General features: G+C 40.7%; 1 protein-coding gene across 1 annotated transcript; it reads left to right on the forward strand.

The window, feature by feature from the left end:
- Positions 1-351: 351 nt before the first annotated feature.
- On the forward strand, positions 352-6,042 carry LOC136767711 (zinc finger protein 658B). Its single transcript, XM_066721659.1, has 2 exons — positions 352-484; positions 2,730-6,042. The coding sequence occupies exon 2, from the start codon at positions 3,116-3,118 to the stop codon at positions 4,766-4,768; it is 1,653 nt and encodes a 550-aa protein (XP_066577756.1). The 5' UTR covers positions 352-484; positions 2,730-3,115; the 3' UTR covers positions 4,769-6,042.
- Positions 6,043-19,644: the final 13,602 nt, after the last annotated feature.

Below are 19,644 nucleotides of genomic sequence, written 5' to 3' on the forward strand. Positions count from 1 at the left end.
GCACACAGGAAAATAACGAATGGGTATCAAGGGCTGAACAAATGTGCAGGCATGACATGGAAATAGAAGCTGTAGGTCAAAACAAGGGGAAACATCGTGGGGCGGTCTTCATATATGTTATTGAAACTTTCACAGTTTCACTTAATATCCGAATAATTTCATTAAAATATAAATTACAAATAGTACGACATAAAATGTGTGCTTATAAGGCATGACACACTGCTATGCGTTAGAAGACATAACAAAACATAAATCGAGACTTCGTAGATACCTTACTTAGCATAGCACTTAGACAAGATACCTAGACAAGATGGCGTCCTCTTTAAATACCAACATGACGAAATCCTATCTAACGTCTGTGTATCTATGGTTGTGGGAGGGTAGGTTCCTGGGCAGGCAGAAGTGCTTTTAGTCGAGATATGCACTGAGCCGTGCAGGAGGGAGCAGAAATGCAGCATAAAGACATTTAGGAAACAATGACCTGGTAAGATTGGTTGGTTTTGTTATGCAGTTTCTCTGTAAGTGAGGATTGACTGTGATGTGTAGTGTTTTAAATATCTGGGATCTGCATTACTTAATACGATTAGGTTCATTCAATGTGTTGTAACTATTCGCAATGCAACCCAGACAATTGTCTGCAGTAATTTTCGTCCTAAAAGTTGTCTTCTAAAATGTGCACTTCCTTCTTTGAAAACCGTTTTTAAAGTTTGTCCTCGAAAGCCTAATGAAAATACCTGCGTTTTAAAATGGGGATGTATAACAAACATTGGGCTTCCGCGCCAAAAACATACTCGTGTGATTTACGGTTCACCCTGGAACTAAGCAGGGAGCATTTATCAATACAATCAGACGGAAGCTTTTAATAACTTAATTATACCTTCATGTCGCTTATAAAATAACCAGACATCAACAATAATAAACATGTTACAATTGTATCTTCTTGAAGTACTTCAGAATGTAACCTTTTTTTAATATTGAATGTAATTGCACCCCCCTGTATGTTACATTTCCGTGTATAAAAGCAATCGCTTTCAAACATTGGTTCTATGTGTGTCCTCCACCATAGGGGTGTTTCTAAGCCAATCTACTTTTGTGTGTTTGCTGTTCTGGCAGCCATTTGTTGTGGGTGAGCGCCGGGAATTATGGTCGCTGCCTTTCTTTGAGCTCTTGGCACAGGCTGTATATAATACTTGGATTTGACAATGTCAAGCAATTGAGAGTTGAGAGTAGTGATGTGCAGTTTTATTTTTTTAACCGGATCGATCCATTTAATTCGGTTTAGTCAAGTTCATCGATTGGAAAGATGGACGTGGTTGAAATGGAACAACTCGTTAATCTTGTTATCTTGGTTGAGGTAGTCTGATTTGATTTCGTAGGCTTGTTTGGACTAAGTAAGGACGTGTTATTTTAAAGTGTGTAGATTTCCCCTAGACATTTTATTTTTCCACGTTTAATGGGAAGTGGGGAGGGAGAACCGAATCTGAGTCTTAGTTGCTAAGAATAAGAACAGGATCAGACTAGGAAGTAGTTTTATTTTGAACGATTCAGAGCAGTGGGTTCAATCCCAAGTGAGAGAAACTGCTGTTGTACCCTTTAGCAAGTAGGCTAGATTGCTCCAGTGAAAAAAGCTGTATAAATGGGTAATTTTATGTAAAAAAATATGGATGTATTGTAACAACTGTAAATCGTCCTGGACAAGGGTTTCTGCTACAAAATATAATCTTGCATAAAGTGAGGTTTTACCATGTTTTTCGACATTGCAATAGCCAGGATGGGTTTGTTATTCATGTTAAATACGCCCCTTAGCACTATTTCGCAGGTATTTCAAATGTTATTAATCATTAATACCACGTTAGGACAACTGTAATATATTTTACTTTAGCTTTGGTTATTTATTGATCCTCTACCTGGGTGTAAATCAAATGAATGGATACGAAATAAATACAGATCAATATATTTATATTTTTCTGATGTGCAAAATTTGGTAAATGTGTAGGTGTTGAAATAAGTGCTGGTGATTTATGTTCTGTAACTACTCTGTAGCGCTACAGAGCACGTGTTTCTGCTATGACGTCACTGGAGCCTCGTTATCAATCAATCGTTTTCAATTTGATATTGCACATTTTAGACTTTCTGCTGCCAGCCATGTGTGATGTGAATGGAGATCGATATTGCGGATCATCTAGGATGCCTGATCTACGCTTAGTTTTTTGAGACTGTAAATTCCACTTTGCACTGCCCCTAGTGGTCCGGAGCACTTTTGGTGTAAACGATTTGAAATGCAGCGTTTTTGCAAATGTTTAGTTTCTATTAATGCTGTGGTGGTGTTGTCAGTTACTGTTGGTGTTGTAAGTACTTGATTGTTTTCTCAAATGCAGCTATGTTTAATTTCTTTAATGCTGTTATGTTGCATTTAATGTACCGCTTGTGTGTAAGCTTGCTTTTTAAGCAACTTAAACCTATAAAACCTATCATTCTAAACTTTATTTGAATCAAGACCTACTGACTATACATCTGCATTTAATTGTTAAATGAATTTGTATTTACATTTAAGTTTAAGTAGATTAGGTTGTTGCATGTGCATTGTGTGCGTGACATAATTATCACCCTTTGTTAGAGTGGCATTTATGACTGCTACTGTGCCATTCTTCCCATAAGTGAGAGGTATTATTGTGTGTGTTTGCAGTGCTGCAATTAACATTTTTTATTCTGTCTTGTGTTTTTCCTAGGAGCAGTAGAAGAAGACCTTTCTCGACCTGTGGAAACTACTTTGAGTGACCCTGAGAGAGTGTTGGTTCACATACAGTTGACATAGTGAAGACAAACTGGAACTTACTGAGCAGCACAGGAACGTTCAAAATAGGATATTATTGATCACCAGGAAGAGCCAGAGACGGGATACACCATGATCTGTAAATGTTACAAAGGGACTCAATATATACAAATCTGATCCTGCCAAGACTCTGTACACTACTGATTTCACAGAATAGACTTTTTTTTGTTCCATTCTAGAAGGGTTTGCCGATGGAGATGGAACATTCTTAAATACAATCTGAACTTGACATAGATGGACTGAAATAAATCTGCTCTGGTGTGTAACCAAATTTTACAAGACATGAGTGAACTAGATGTAATAAAATCAGAAGAGGACTTTCACCCTGTTGACACTGAAGTTCAGTGCTCTGATGAAATAAAGATTGAGCCCAGGCTAGGCCCTGATCACATGAAATCTGATACATGTGCAAGCGAGGTCGTTACTGTTTCGCATGTGGGAATGAAGGAATCTAAAGAAAGTGATGTTGGACTTTGTCAGAGTGGAGTGAAAGCTTCCACATCACTCACTCCGCAACCTCCAGGACCCTCTTACACACTCACTCCCACTTCATTGCTTGTGAGTGCCAATACAGCAGTGTCTGCTTTACACACGCAGACATGCCAATCAATTATAGTGCCCCAAAATCCATTCCTCCTGCTCAAATATCAAGGAGATGGTACATACCACTTTACCCCCAGTGGGAGTGCAACACACCAACTGACTGACATGTTAAGTACACTTAAAAACCATCAAGAAATTAACTCGGATGTGAGGCCGTACAGCTGTCGACAGTGTGGGGAGGCTTTCAGTCAGGAAACGGGACTTAAATCTCATGAGCGAACTCACACTGGATGGAGAACACATTGCTGTTCCTATTGTGAGAAGACATTCCGTCGTACAGACAGTCTTAAAGTTCATGAGCGGATTCACACAGGAGAGAGACCATTCAGCTGTAGTGAATGTTCTAAGACTTTTAGGGATTCTAAAAGTCTTAAGTCACATGAGCTTATCCATACAGGAGAAACTCCGCACCAGTGCTCCCAGTGTGGAAAGTCTTTCAGTGCAGCAAATAATCTTAAAATACACATGCAAGTTCACACAGATGTAAGACCATTCTGCTGTTCCCAGTGTGGCATTGCTTTCAAATTTTCATCAAAGCTTAAAAGACATCAACTTATTCATACTGGAGAGAAACCATTCAGCTGCTCCCATTGTGGAATGAGTTTTCAAAGATCAAGTGGCCTTAAAAAACACAGACTGGTTCATGCGGAAGATGGAAGCTACGGCTGCTTCCAGTGTGGGGAGACTTTCAGTGATTTAAGTAGTCTTACAAGCCACAAGACAATTCACATAGGAGAGGCACAACCGTATTGCTGCTCCCACTGTGGGAGAACCTTCAAAACAACAGTAACTCTTAAAAACCATGAGCAAACTCACACAGGAGAGAAACCACATGGCTGCCACCATTGTGGGAAGACTTTCAACAGGTTAGATCATCTTAAAGCACATGAAAGAGTTCATACAGGGGAGAAACCATACTGCTGCCACCAGTGTGGGAAGACTTTTGTTCAGTCAGGAGGTCTTAAAGAACATGAGAGAGTTCATACAGGGGAGAAACCATTCTCGTGTTCCGTGTGTGGGAAATCTTTCCGTCATTCACGTACTTTCCAAATACACAAGAATACTCACACCGGAGAAAAGCCATACTCTTGCTTCCAATGTGGAAAGACGTTCGGTGATCATGGATCTCGTAAACGACATGAGCGAATTCACACAGGAGAGAAACCATTCTGTTGCCCCCCATGTGGGAAGGCTTTCAAGACAACAGCGGAACTTAGAATACACCAATTAATTCACTCAGGAGATAGACCATACAGTTGCTCTCAGTGTGGGAAGACTTTTAGTTTGGAAACGCGTCTTAAAACACATCAGAGACGGCACAAAAAACCATAATAAATGTACTACTTTCACTATGAGAAAAGTTCCAAACTATAGTTTCACTGTCAAAAATGTATGAGATCCACACACCACAGAAACTGTACTTTTAACTGTGGAATAAATCTTGAAGAACATGGGACAATTCATACAGCAGAAAGACCCCAGTGTTTCAACTTGTGTTTAAAGAATGAAAGAATGTCAGTGAGGTAGAAAACTTTTGTAAAAGCCAAAATGTCATTGTCTGAGGATACAACACTTCCACTGGTCACTAATACAGGATTGATGATTTTTATCCATGATTTGAATGTCTTCTGAAGGGCTAGATTAACCATCATAAGAGCGGGAGGGCATTTAGAATGAGTCATTCCCCACTTTTTACATTGATTTTGAGCACCAGAGTGTCATAACAGTCAAAGTCTCTGCATGCTACATTATTACAGGAGAGCGAACAGGTCTCATATCTCACCCCTGCCATTGTTGACGTTGGGCGGGACCTCTTAGTGAGGCACAAACTTAGTGCCACTGAGGGAGGGTGGATACAAGCCACTGATTCATGTGATAGACTGGCAGCTGACATGAAGGGCTTCTATTGCTTTGTCTCTTCTTTCCTAAGGAAGCATGGGGGTTGTAGTGGTGAACCAAGTTGAATATTTCACAAGTGGGGAAAAATAATTGGAGAATCTATTAAATTATAAAGCAAGAAATGTATGTTGGCTTTTACATTTCATGAAGAAAAACTTAAATTTGAGTGGTGCATATCATTTCAAATTAGATTTTTGAAGTAAAAATGTAATATTAGCCAAATAAAATTCAGTTTTTTTTTTTTCTTAATTACCTTTTTGTTGAGGAATTTAGGATTTGGGTGAGAGAGCAGGAAGAAAGTCTATTATTTGGGATTAGGGAGCAGACACGAATGAGATAATGGCTGAAGAAACAAACTTTTTTTATACATGCTTGGACTTGCATTTGAATTATGATTTGGGTGGGTATGTCCATTTCTTAAGGTTTTGTTTTCAGATGGGAACCTGTCAATAAGTATAATTGGGCTCAAAAAGGAGCCAGTTTTATTTTGTTTTTTATTTCACTACCCTCATGAAGTAATAAATCACTTCCTTTGCACCATATTTCTCGACTGTTTATGTCTGTCTTCCAAGATCCTCCCTAATTATGGAGCCCAGCCCTGTGGCCATCCCACAGTCACACTGTATTGAAAATGTGTAATATGGGGATGCGTTTCCAGTCCTGACAACTTACAATTTCATACTGTAATAAACTATTTTAACATAAAATCTTATGTTTGATTCTCTACTGTTACATTGATATCAGGCAGAGGTACAGAGAATGTTAGGATTGTACAGCCAGAGAATCTAAGATGTCTACTAAAGTCCACATGACACCAGCGTTTTATAACTTGATTCCCTTTGTACAGACATTGGGTATAAGTTAAAGCAATATTTATTTGTAATAAAAGTAATACACTTACTAACAGTCAAAATAAGTGATCCCACAACTGACAATTGTGAAAATGGGAATCAAGAGAAAACTGAGGTGAGCTGTAGTGTGTTGCTGTAAACAAACCTATCAGCATCTCATTACGCAGTCCATGCCCATATCATATGATTTTATTTGCTGAGCAGTGTATTTATTTATTTCAGAGTATGTTTATTGTGTAAAATGGTAATAAAGCCACATTTTGTAGTAGTTAAACCTTCTATAATGAACATGCACATATTGAAGTATGACAGTGTGTGTATGTATAGATCAATAGAGAAGAGAGAATCATTAACTACTTAAAAAGCAGGCATTATTTGTTTTATGAACTGGAAATAGTTTTTGGCACCAGTGTCACTTATTTTCACCCGTTTCCAAATCTAACAATGGAATCTTACATGATTGTAATAGACTGTCTTATAGGTATGGCTAAACTGGGAATGTTTTATTTTTGTATATCAATTCTATCAACCAAACCAATTTGGCACTTCTACAAAGTGATCCAAAAATGTGCCACATTTAAACAGCTGATAATATGCATAAGTGTTCTTTAAAAATATAATACACAACGATGAGCCTTTGTGGCCATTTCAACAAATTAGAAAAGTTGTGACTAATGTCCTCGCAAGAATGGCACCAGAAATACATTTTAAATGCTTTTATTTATTTATTATATAAAATATGGAGTTATCCTTAATGATTTGAGCAGATCCACTAAAATGTGTGAAGAGTCAAAGAAATCCAGAGAGAGCGAGAGAGGAGAGCGAGGAGGAGAGGCAATCTCAAGTACAGTGTATGAAAAGTTACAAAGTAAAGGCAATTTTATGCACACCAGACAGGAGAGAAAGAAAAGGCCCACATGTCTGTCCTGTGATGAGTGGAAGTTCGGTTTCTGCCTGACAACTCGTTTGGAAAACTCATATATGGCTAAACCAGGGAAAATTAAGGCATACGTGATGTTTAATATGAGGGAGGCTTGTTGGATATATCAAGTTTCCAAATTGCTGGAGAAAATTGGTTCTTATCGGACCCTGTTCTTCTAGGTATCAGGGTTGAAATATAGCACAGTACCATAGCACAGTAAGACCATGAGACAGTGACCTTGCTTACACAGACACAGGGAAAAGAAAAGTAGTTCTTCAATGTGATTCTGCAAAGTCAGCAACTGATTTGAGAATGTTTTTATTAAATTCACTGTCCTTCAAATGGTGCCTTAAAAAAGAAAATTGTCACAGTAATGTTATAATGCCTTTGACATTTAATGTCACATAACTGACACTTATATGCATGGATGCATGGATTCTCAAAATTCCGCAGACTTTGGGCCCGATTATATACACAAATTTCACAAGATGCGAATGCAAAAAGTTATGGAAGAGTCGCAGGAGGGAATCTCGCAGTGCAGCTTTTCACTGAATTAAATCTAAAAATGAGGAGGAGACATGTTTTGCTGGCATTGGCTTCTGCAATGGGCAAGCAGCATGAAAGGCACCTTAGACAATCTCAGTGTTTGTTATTGAAGAGAAACCAGAGGGTGGAATCCGCAGATGGTCCTGTGAGAGGCAGCGAGGGCTCATGAAGGGATATAAACACAGAAATCTGTCGCTTCGTGCTGTAAATCAAAAGCTTTAATTTCCCTGCTGATACAAAACTACAAGCCTGTACTTTGTAGCAGTTACAAACATGATTAGAAGAAAAAATAAATACATCAAAATGTTAGGTTATCATAACCCTGGTTCCCTGAAAAAGAAAGACAACCATTACCGCATGGGAAGAGCCTTCTGACCTGCCAATCATGTGAAAACTCATGTACCAAAGCTGCCCAATAGGGGCCCTGCTGGGAGGAGGAGTCCCACCCCTGTGCCTGTGAAGTGTCTCCTCCTCAACCTACCATTTCTTCATCATGAAGGTCATCTGGACGAGCGATCCCTGAAGGGTAATGGTTGTATATCTTTTTCAGGGAACCAGGGTTATGATAATAACCTTACAAGTCTAAAGACAATCATAACCATGGTTGGAAGTTATCGCTAAAAGGAAAGAAACCTTAAGCTAGAGAAAGCAGGGCTCTGTTGTGGAAATGGACTGAAAAGGAGCTCCGCTAAGCCCCTGAATGACCATTTCCAAGTCCCAGACTGGAATTGTGACCTTCAATGGCGATCTCAGCTGCCTCTCTCCTTTCAGGAATTGGGCCTCTAGAAAGTGGGCTCCTGGGGAGACAGTGTCAATCTTATCGTGCCATGCTGAGATAGGATTTCAGGATTTCTTCTTCATCGCAGCAATTAATGGAGGGGACACAGGATTCAAACAATTTCAAACAAGATTTCCCTTCCTCCAGCAGCTGCTGCAGGAAGCATGGTATAGTTGTCATGGGGCACGACACTGGATCCACGTTTCTGGCTTGGCACCAGTTCTGGAAAGCTGACCACTTTTGGGTAGTAGGGTCTCTGGCAGACTACAATGTCTCCACAACGCTGTCAGGCAGTCCCAGTGACATTAGACAGAGCCTTTCAGGGGCCAGACACACAACTCCAGCTGTGCAGGGTTTGGGTGCCACAGGAGTCGGTCCGCTTAACTCAGCAAGTCTTTGCATAGCGGGAGCTGCCAGAGTTCCACACTGAGCATATTATGTGCTATTGTTGCAAATCATAATTTTCTTGGCCACCAGGAGGCAATCAGAAGGAAGTGGCAGTGGGAGAAGGCATATAGCAATTCCCGAGGCCATGGGTGAGCAAAGCTATGTAGCATTATAAGGGTCAAAATTAAATCTTTAATTAGTAAATGAATTAGTCAATTCATTAATTTATTGCGCTGTTTGCCAAGTGATCTTTCCATTTCATTTGCCAATTGATCTTTGGCAAACAAACTTCTTTTTAATGGGGGTGAGGGCGTTTGACCTTCACAAGGCATCAGTCTCACGTAGGAGGCAGGTCTGATCGATGGTGCTGTAATTGTGTAGCGGGGCTGCTGTTCTGGTGGGGAGGGACGACTAGTTTTGAGAATATTGAGTCTATTTTGACCCGTGATAAGTATTTAGAAGTCTCGTAAGTGCTTTATTATGAATGTTCAAAAAAGCAATGTTATAGAGTGCTGTAACCCCATACACATTTTTTTTTCTCAATGTATACATTTATTTAAAATGAATTCCAATAATTCAGTCATATAGACTACACCTAATTAGGACAATTGACTGCGTTAGTAGGGTACTTTACTGTGTATGTGCTGGTGTGTAGTGGTCAAGAAACATAGCTATGAACCTGAGGCTGAGGGTTCGATTCTACACTGTGGGGAAATTATTTATTATGTATTTTTTTTAATATAATGAATTATAATATTTTAAAAAGCTATACCTAAAAATTATTTAATAAGGCTTAATAAGCATTAAAAAGAAGTTTCTTTGCCAAATGAAATTGAACGATCATTTGCCAAATGAAATTGAAAGATCAATTGGAAAATTAAATTGAAAGACCAATTGGCAAATTAAATGGAAAGATCACTTGGCAAACAGTGCAATACATTTATTGATTTATTAATTAATTAATTTATGAATTGACAAATTAATTTACTAATTGACAAATTAATGTATTTAGTAATTTACACATTTATTAATTAATTTATTAATTAAAGATAAAATGTTGACCCTTATAATGCTCCATACAAGGCATCCACACCCAGATAGTGTAGAAATTAAGGGTGAATTTAAAAAACAGGTGGTAAAATTAAAAATGGTGTCAAAATTAAAAAGAGGTAGTACATTTAAAAATAGATGGTAAAATATAAAAGTGTGCAAGTTCCAATATGCCTTATGAGAAAAAGGGACTGGGTCCCTTTAAAAACATGACAGCTAGGCCAGGACACTACATTGTCCAGAATCCACTGGTCTGGCATTAGTGGGGAAGGCAGAGTCAGACAGTATATAAGGAAGCAGTGCAGAGCAGTCACGGTGGTGGCTGAGACCAAAGAACTAAAAAGAACCTTCCCAACATTGCCAGGCGTTAGATACATGTTCAATTTATGAACAGGTGAGGTGAGGAGTTAGATTTGTGTTTAGTTTATTAACTGTTTTGTGGACGGTTTGTAGTTTTTATTGACTTTTCTTGTGTTAATGTGTATGTCTGTAAGAGGGAGCAGGGAGACCAAGTCCTGCACTCCCCTGCTCTAGACTCATAGTCCAGCAGGGGCGCTACATCCTGCATTCCCCTGCCTAGTCCAGGCTAACCAGCAGGGGCGCTACTTCCTGTACTCCCTGCTGTAAGCAGAAACGGTTGTGAAGCGAGTGACTGCTGCCTTGATCGGACGCACCCCAGGGGCCCAACTACAGGTGGGATCTATCACAACCTGTTGGAAGTAAAAATGGATGTTAGAAATAATGTACGGGACACATATGACAGGACACCATAGATATTATATAACATGGGGTGCTACCTCTGGTTTTAAGTGAGAATTCGTGTGGCCATCTTGGATATAAATTTGGGTAACTTTACACAGAGATAGTATAAGAGCACAGAAGACATTGATGACAATTAATACATGGAATCGGTAAAGAGGAAAATTTGAAGTGGAGATTACTATTATAGTATACAAAGCAGTAGTACATAGTTGCATATAAATGCAACTTAAATATTGTTAATAGACTCAATGTAATTGGTCATTAAGAAAAACTGTGAATGTCAAATATAATTTAAGGTAGACAAATGCTAATTAAATGATACAATAACTCTACCTCAAAAACAAATTAAGTAAACCGAGACAAATAAAAAGCACAATCAATCCAGAGAAAATGCACAGCAATGTTATATGTTGGCAATTATAGCACCGCCATACACAGTCCCCAAACCCAACGCTTAAATCAATTACTATCACCTTGAGACGTGTCTCGCCTCATCGAATTAATCCAGACAAGTAAGTCACCCTGGATAAGGGCGTCTGCCGAGAAATAAAATACTAAAAACAAACACACACCAGTTTCTCCAATTTACAGTTAGGACCCTCACATCCAGCAGAGGGGAGTGTTGTTCCCAAAACACCTGGATTACGGAGATCACGCTCTCTCAAGTTTGAGTGGTTGGAATGCACAGCCTCTCTCTGGGACCCTACAGTCTGAAAGACAACAGACTACAGATAGGGTTTGTGATGTTTACATAAGTGTAAGGGAAAGAAAATTTGGGAATTTGTAAAAAAAAATTGCTTAAAATCAAATGTATGTTCTAACAGCACCAATATATATAATATTTAGCTAAAGTTTGTATGCCCATTCAGCATGTCAGAATCAGTGCTTGATATTACCTTGAACTCTTAAGAATGTTTAACATACAAACTGTTGCAATTTAGTAAATCATTAATGGGCTATAATTTGGGTTAGAAGATATGTATAGTTATCTTGTTCTCACATAACACTGAAACTAGGGACATAGATAAAGAAAACATAAGAACATAAGAAGATCATTAATGATCAAGAGTGACAGCAGTTCTGACTGACAAGTTAAGAGGAGCTGCACTCCCTCTACAGTGAGGGAAAAAAGTATTTGATCCCCTGCTGATTTTGTACGTTTGCCCACTGACAAAGAAATGATCAGTCTATAATTTTAATGGTAGGTGTATTTTAACAGTGACAGACAGAATAACAACAACAAAATCCAGAAAAACGCATTTCAAAAAAGTTATAAATTGATTTGCATGTTAATGAGTGAAATAAGTATTTGACCCCTTCGACTTAGTACTTGGTGGCAAAACCCTTGTTGGCAATCACAGAGGTCAGACGTTTCTTGTAGTTGGCCATCAGGTTTGCACACATCTCAGGAGGGATTGTGTCCCACTCCTCTTTGCAGATCCTCTCCAAGTCATTAAGGTTTTGAAGCTGACGTTTGGCAACTCGAACCTTCAGCTCCCTCCACAGATTTTCTATGGGATTAAGGTCTGGAGACTGGCTTGGCCACTCCAGGACCTTAATGTGCTTCTTCTTGAGCCACTCCTTTGTTGCCTTGGCTGTGTGTTTTGGGTCAATGTCATGCTGGAATACCCATCCACGACCCATTTTCAATGCCCTGGCTGAGGGAAGGAGGTTCTCACCCAAGATTTGACGGTACATGGCCCCGTCCATCGTCCCTTTGATGCGGTGCAGTTGTCCTGTCCCCTTAGCAGAAAAACACCCCCAAAGCATAATGTTTCCACCTCCATGTTTGATGGTGGGGATGGTGTTCTTGGGGTCATAGGCAGGATTCCTCCTCCTCGATTTTGGTCTCATCTGACCACAACACTTTCACCCAGTTCTCCCCTGAATCATTCGGATGTTCATTGGCAAACTTCAGACGGGCCTGTACATGTGCTTTCTTGAGCAGGGGGACCTTGCGGGCGCTGCAGGATTTCAGTCCTTCATGGCGTAGTGTGTTACCAATTGTTTTCTTGGTGACTATGGTCCCAGCTGCCTTGAGATCATTAACAAGATCCTCCCGTGTAGTTCTGGACTGATTCCTCACCGTTCTCATGATCATTGAAACTCCACGAGGTGAGATCTTGCATGGAGCCCCAGACCAAGGAAGACTGACAGTTATTTTGTGTTTCTTCCATTTGCGAATAATCGCACCAACTGTTACCTCCTTCACCAAACTGTTTGGCGATAGTCTTGTAGCCCATTCCAGCCTTGTGTAGGTCTACAATCTTGTCCCCGACATCCTTGGACAGCTCTTTGGTCTTGGCCATGATGGGGAGTTTGGAATCTGATTGATTGATTGCTTCTGTGGGCAGGTGTCTTTTATACAGGTAACGAGCTGAGATTAGGAGCACTCCCTTTAAGAGAGTGCTCCTAATCTCAGTTCGTTACCTGTATAAAAGACACCTGGGAGCCAGAAATCTTGCTAATTGATAGGGGATCAAATACTTATTTCACTCATTAACATGCAAATCAATTTATATCTTTTTTGAAATGTGTTTTTTCTGGATTTTTTTATTGTTATTCTGTCTTTCACTGTTAAAATACACCTACCATTAAAATTATAGACTGATAATTTCTTTGTCAGTGGGCAAACGTACAAAATCAGATGGGGATAAAATACTTTTTTCCCTCACTGTATATACAGCTCTCATATTACTGCAGCCACATGAAATCACAAAGGAACAACATTAATCTTTAAATATAGTTTAAAACATTTGCAGATGAAAGAGAAAACATAATTCCAATACCTGTCAATAGTTAAGAGCAAGAGCAAAGAGCAATCAAACAAAAATAATCTTATGTGCAATTACTTTTGAAAATGCAAATCTGCATTACACATTATCCAGTGTTTAATTAATTTGATTTGTTTTGTAAACAATGTCATAAACACAAATAATTCTAGTGTTCTCCAATGTTTAACTATAACTATATAATCATGATAAAAATCAAATATTGGTGGTAAACCATTTTCAATATATTGGACATTTTCTATCCCCTCTTTTTTGAGACTTTAAAACATAATTTGGGACTTTAAAGACACTATGACATGACAATTAAATCTTTGAATTTGCTTTTACAGTGACATTCAAGGTTTCTTTAAATAGCACATTCAGTTCAAGTTTTTGTTCCCAGTAAACAATACACTGTAGAATATTGTCCTGATATTCATAGGGTTTGCGCAGAGGGGTTTGTATGTCGTAAATGGCTAGCACACACAAAGGTACATTTGCATTATACAAAACCCCGTTTTAAGTGGCGCAATCCATTCTGCACCATTCACCAATTAGTTAGGTCCATAAATATTTGGACAGTGACACAGTTGTCATCATTATGGCTCTGTATGCCACCACAATGGATTTGAATGGAAACAATCAATATTTACTTTAAGTGTAGACTTTCACTTTCATCTTTAATTTGAGGGTAGTTACATCCAAACTGGGTGAACAGTGTAGGAAATACACCCATTGTTCTATGTGGTCCCCCCAATTTTAGGGACTCAAACGTAATTGGACAAACTAACATAATCATGAATTAAATTCTGAGTTTCAATACTTGGTTGCAAATCCTTTGCAGTCAATGACTGCCTGAAGTCTGGAACCCATGGACATCACCAGATGCTGGGTTTCTTCCCTGGTGTTTCTTAACCCTCATATGAAAGATAAGTCTACACATAAAGCACATTTTTATTGTTTCCTTTCAAATCCATTGTGGTGGCATACAGAGCCAAACTTATGACAATTGTGTCACTGTCCAAATATTTATGGACCTAACTGTAATTGTATGCAAGGCGCTATATGGGGGCAATGGTCTGATTCCTGATATATTCTTAGGTATGCACCAGGCAACAAATAAGTTTACGACGTGCAAAATAATGCATAGAAAAGGATGGGGTTAACTCCACGCACATCACCATTCCAGCACACAGTCAAAAATGGGAAGTGTGGAGCTGTCTCTGCTTTTAAATATGGATGTATGTGTGCTGCACCAGAACAAATTCATAAGTCTTTTCTTGACTGAATGGCAATACATACAACAACCGAACTCTCATTTACTTAATTGAACTAATTATTTGCTTACATTTTACTTATTTAATTGTGTAACTGAGAAAAAAGTTGGTTCCTTTATAAAATAAGTTCCTTATACAATTGTATACACTCTAAAAATGGAAGGTTCTTTAGAGGTTCTATTTAGAAGCTTTGGGTTCTTCATGAGTTAAATGGTTAAGAACGATAGGTATTGTATGCAACCCCAGTTATCTGAAAAAGGAAGCACTGCCCAAGGGGGAGGGGTTTCTGCGCACTTCCGCTGGAACCAGATCGAAATGTCACTCTATCAAAGCTGCCATTGGCCCCTGCGCTTGTCACTCAGAACAGGTCCCTTCCCACTTCCTGTTCTATAAAACGTGACATCAGCGCAAGTTCGTCCTCTTTTGCCGGGAGCCTGGACTCCTGCGTGATCATGCAACCCTTGGGCAGTGCTTCCTTTTTCAGATAACCGGGGTTGCATACGCAATCTATCGTTCTTAACCAACCATTTAACTCATGAAGAACCCAAAGCTTCTAAATAGAAGTCGGAAGCACTGCTCAAGGGGGAGGGGTTACTGTATAACAAAACCGTCGCAAGGGAGGAGGCAGCAAGCTGATAAGGGAGCCTGCCCCGAGGTGCACCGCTAGGGGACCTCGGCAACACAGCTCCAGACAGTAACCTCAGGGGCCCCGTAGGGCCACACCTGAGCCGTCCAGGAGCGAGGACCGTAGTCACGCTCTACCGGGAACTGTCTGCAATTAGCATATACAAAGCGAGGCTACAGAGGTTAACTCTTACGCCCTCCACGTACAAGAGCAAGGCCAGGTGCTCTATTAGTGCAGCTAGGAGCGAGGCCGAAATCTACTTGCACAATGTCTAGCGCGGGCAATCAAGCACTTGTGTGGCCTCCATGCAATATCATGGCAGTGGACCCTTGATCCAATAGGAGCGGGGCCACAGACCCAATGAGAAAAATACAATATAATACATAGCTGGCTAGTCAACAGAGTAGCCGAGCTGAACAATATACAATGCATATATATCGCGTGACAGCAAGACCTTCATGCTGTCAGCGCACAGCACAAGAGCATCCAACTCAACTAAACAGTACAAAGTGGAAGAGCTCCATTGTGCTGACAATTTAGATTTCGTACAAACGAACTATATACACCACGAGGCACAGGAACGAACTCATGTGCCGCCCATGAAACACAGGAGCAGTTGACGCCTGCTGGTTAGAACGGCTAATGCAGGGCAACATTAGCTCTACCGTGCGAATAAATGAACTATGTACACAGCGGGGCACTGGAAAACTCAAGTGCCCTCCGCTGGAGGACAATAGCAGCGGTCCCCTGCTCTATGGCATAATACAGCCAGAGCGGGCCACAGACCTGCTGACCAATACACAGAGCGGGGTACAGGCCAAACGCATGCACCACCGCAACACAATTACAATGAATGAACTATATACAGGGCGGCCTCTTAAGGCAGCATGCCTGTAGGCCGCATGACAAGCCCCGGGAACACATCGACAGGGCTGTCTGTACATCCAGGAGCAGCTCGCGTGGGTGCTCGACTGGAAGGCATAGTCCAGTGGAAGGGAAAGACACGGTTCACCAGCTCCCTCAGGATGCACTTACAGGGGCAGACTGGGAGAGGAAAGGCAGGAGGCCCGCTTCTGCCATGCCCTGGGTCCTGGCATAAGCCTCCCCTCTTCTGGCTAGGGTGGGGGCTGTTGCCAGATGGTCCCAGGTAGCCCTCAGCTCTTTGAGGAGGTCAGGCAGCAGCGGGAAGGCCCGTGTGGGCCGCTGCGCGTGCTGACCCCTCTCGAACCTGGAGCGCAGCAGGGCAGGATCAGAGGGCCAGGGGAACTGAAGAGACTCCACAGCCCTCTGGATGACTGCTCAGAACTCCCTGTCCTGTCCTGTGGGAGCAGGAGGGGTGTCCAGGAGGGCTGTAGGTGGGGACGCCGGCACAGGAGGTGCGGCTGTCCCCAGCACTACCATCCTGGAGGAGGGGACGGAGGGGCTCGGGGAGAGGCGGAGTTACAGCGCCCCCGAGGCCCCCCTGTCACTCGCCGGAGTGGGGAATCGCCGGGCAAGTGCGGCGGCGCCCGGTAAGATGGCGGACCTCCGCTGTCGGTGCCCAGACAGACGGGGCATAAGACTTCCCCACTCCAGGCGGGCAAGGTGCGGTGGCTGCAAGCGGCACAGTGGCGGGGGTGAGAGGAGCTCATCGCCGAGCCAAGCACACACGCGCGTGCACAAGGAAACGTGCAGCAGAGGCGCTGATCAGTGTTTGCACCAGGGGCACACAACAACTGGAACGCCTCTGCAACAAGTGGAGCGCCTAGCGGGCCCGCTGCTGTAAGTGCGTCTCCACCCGGCAACGTTTATATACACGGGGGCACAGAGACACCAACCACACGCAACCTTTCTGTTGCCGGACTGAACACTGTGTATACCAAGCACCAGGTGCTGGATACAAGCGCCGCGTAGGCCCGTAGGCGTAGGAGGAGCACCTCACGCAGGTGAGATCTCTTATGACACGGCCGGAGCTGCGGATTTTACTGCCGCTGCTAGGGCTCCTACTGTGGACGAAAAAGCCCTGTGGACGAAAAACCAACACAGCAAGCAGTCGGAATATATATAGCACTATATAAACACGACTATTATTTTTAAAAGGCTCTTCTAGTGAACGAAACTGAAACCGAAAGCGCAGCCGGACCTCTGGTGCATGGACGGGACAGAATCGGGATTAGCTATCAATAATAACACACACAAGACAGAGACAATGTGTAGCAAAAACGGTGGTGAACAACACTATGAAGTGAGCCAGCCAGCTGAAATACGCAATTTGAATATTTATTACAAACACAGACACAGAGAGCTTACATTCCGCAGTCCAGCAAAGAGCCATAAGAGGACGAACCTGCGCTGACGTCACATTTTATAGAACAGGAAGTGGGAAGGGACCTGTTCTGAGTGACGAGTGCAGCGGCCAATGGCAGCTTTGATAGAGTGACGTTTCGTGAGTGAGCAGAAACCCCTCCACCTTGGGCAGTGCTTCCGACTTTTCATCATGATTGCAGTTGATTTAAGATATATTTTAAGGGTATCAATGCCTACTATTTTAAATAGTTAAAAGGCTCTGATTTAGGAATTATTAGTGTTCAGTTAAGGGTACAATTAAGTAATTGAGAGCTCCATTGGAACATAAACCAGCAGGGTAGGGGGTCCTCTTAGACCAGGGTTGAGAACCCCTGATCCAAATAAAAGAACAGCAGGGTTAAATAAGGTGAGAGCGATGAGTGCAACTCTCCTCAGTGTTACAGCTGAATTCCATCAAGTTGTGCAGAGCACCAAACTGACAGGCAGCCGTCAGTGCTGATAGGAGGCAATCCCACCCCTAGCTGTGCCATGACAGAGCTGACCTGTCACAGTGACACCAGTCATCCCTCATAAAAATATAAAAGATACATAACTGTCCATTGTAAGATGTTATACTTTCTTGCTCCAGAGTTTGTAACAGTAACATTGCCTATTGTTGCCAGGTAGGCTATACAATTATCTTTAGGTCTCTTTAGTTATTATAATTCTAAATTAAATTAATATATTGAAAATATAAATGCTTATGCCTTATATCACATGTATTGTAGAATGGCCTGTATATAGATTATACTGAACTTAATAGAGCAATATTGTGTAGCAGTACACTGTATTTGATCATATATTGATCATTGCATACCAACATTTACCAATTGTCAAGAAAGAGGGGTAGAATCATCAAATTTAAGTAGCAATCTACTTACATACATCTAGGTATTGCAATCAATCTACACCATATTTTCACTGACAATGAGCACATAAGTGTCACTGTTATATACAAATTCAAGTGCATTATAACTTCACTTTCCCCATTTCCTTTATTTTTTCCAAGTTTTTATTGAGGCAGCATTTGAAGGCACATTACAGAAGAAAGGACAGTGACTTTAATTGAAAATGAATTCACAAATCAGTTGCTGACTTGCTTTACTATTTGTTCTCGGAAAACATTTGACAATTTTCTTTAAATACTATAAACAACTTTTAGACACATTTCACAAACACAAACACATAATGGATTGGTGCAAAGAGTAACACAATATTTTATCTGAGTAAATTATTTATTTTTCTATTACATTTAGCAGGACATATTTTTATAAATCACCAAAATAACTTATCTTACTTTATTCACTATCAGATTACTTTGAGACATTTAAAACTACAGTACTCACAAGATCAGCATTAGAAAGCAGTCACAGCCTTTCTTACTAAAATGTTTTATTACCATTTTACACAATTAAAAAAAGACTGAAATAAATACATTAATACACTGTATAGACTGTTACTGAGTGTTTAACTTTTATTATAAACTTGAACTTATACCCAATATGTCTGTGCAAAGGAAATCAAGTGATAATGGTGATAGATCACCTAAAGCTGAGTGTCAGGTGGACTTTTGTGGGCAGAGTCCATGACCTCCTTCCGGCGTTTACTCAAGACACATCTTTTCAGACAGTACTTGTAATATTAGAACTTTTAAATCCCCATTAGATAGCACTTCATAGCATTTTATCATGCTTCTTGCGTTGTTGATTGATTTCCTCCTTGCTCCCTTTCCCATAACCCTTGGCCCTTAACCTTACATCTTGAGGGCACTTAACTTTACTTTCCAGGATGTATGTCCGCATTTACTGTACTTAACTGTATAAATTGGAAGTTGTAAAATCTATTATATCTTGAATTGCTTTGTTTAATGTAAATTAGAATTTGTAATGTTTGATGCCTTGTATTTAACTGTATTCTTGCACTTTGTATTGCACTTATGTTGTAAGTCGCCCTGGATAAGGGCGTCTGCCAAGAAATAAAAATAATAATAATAATAATTTTAGATTCTCTGGCTG

Source organism: Amia ocellicauda, chromosome 14, assembly GCF_036373705.1.
Source record: "Amia ocellicauda isolate fAmiCal2 chromosome 14, fAmiCal2.hap1, whole genome shotgun sequence".
In the NCBI taxonomy this organism is placed as follows: Eukaryota; Metazoa; Chordata; class Actinopteri; order Amiiformes; family Amiidae; genus Amia; species Amia ocellicauda.

What these genes read in the sequence shown, in the direction of transcription:
- LOC136767711 (XM_066721659.1), top strand. Translation starts at nt 3,116, where the DNA reads ATGAGTGAACTAGATGTAATAAAATCAGAAGAGGACTTTCACCCTGTT.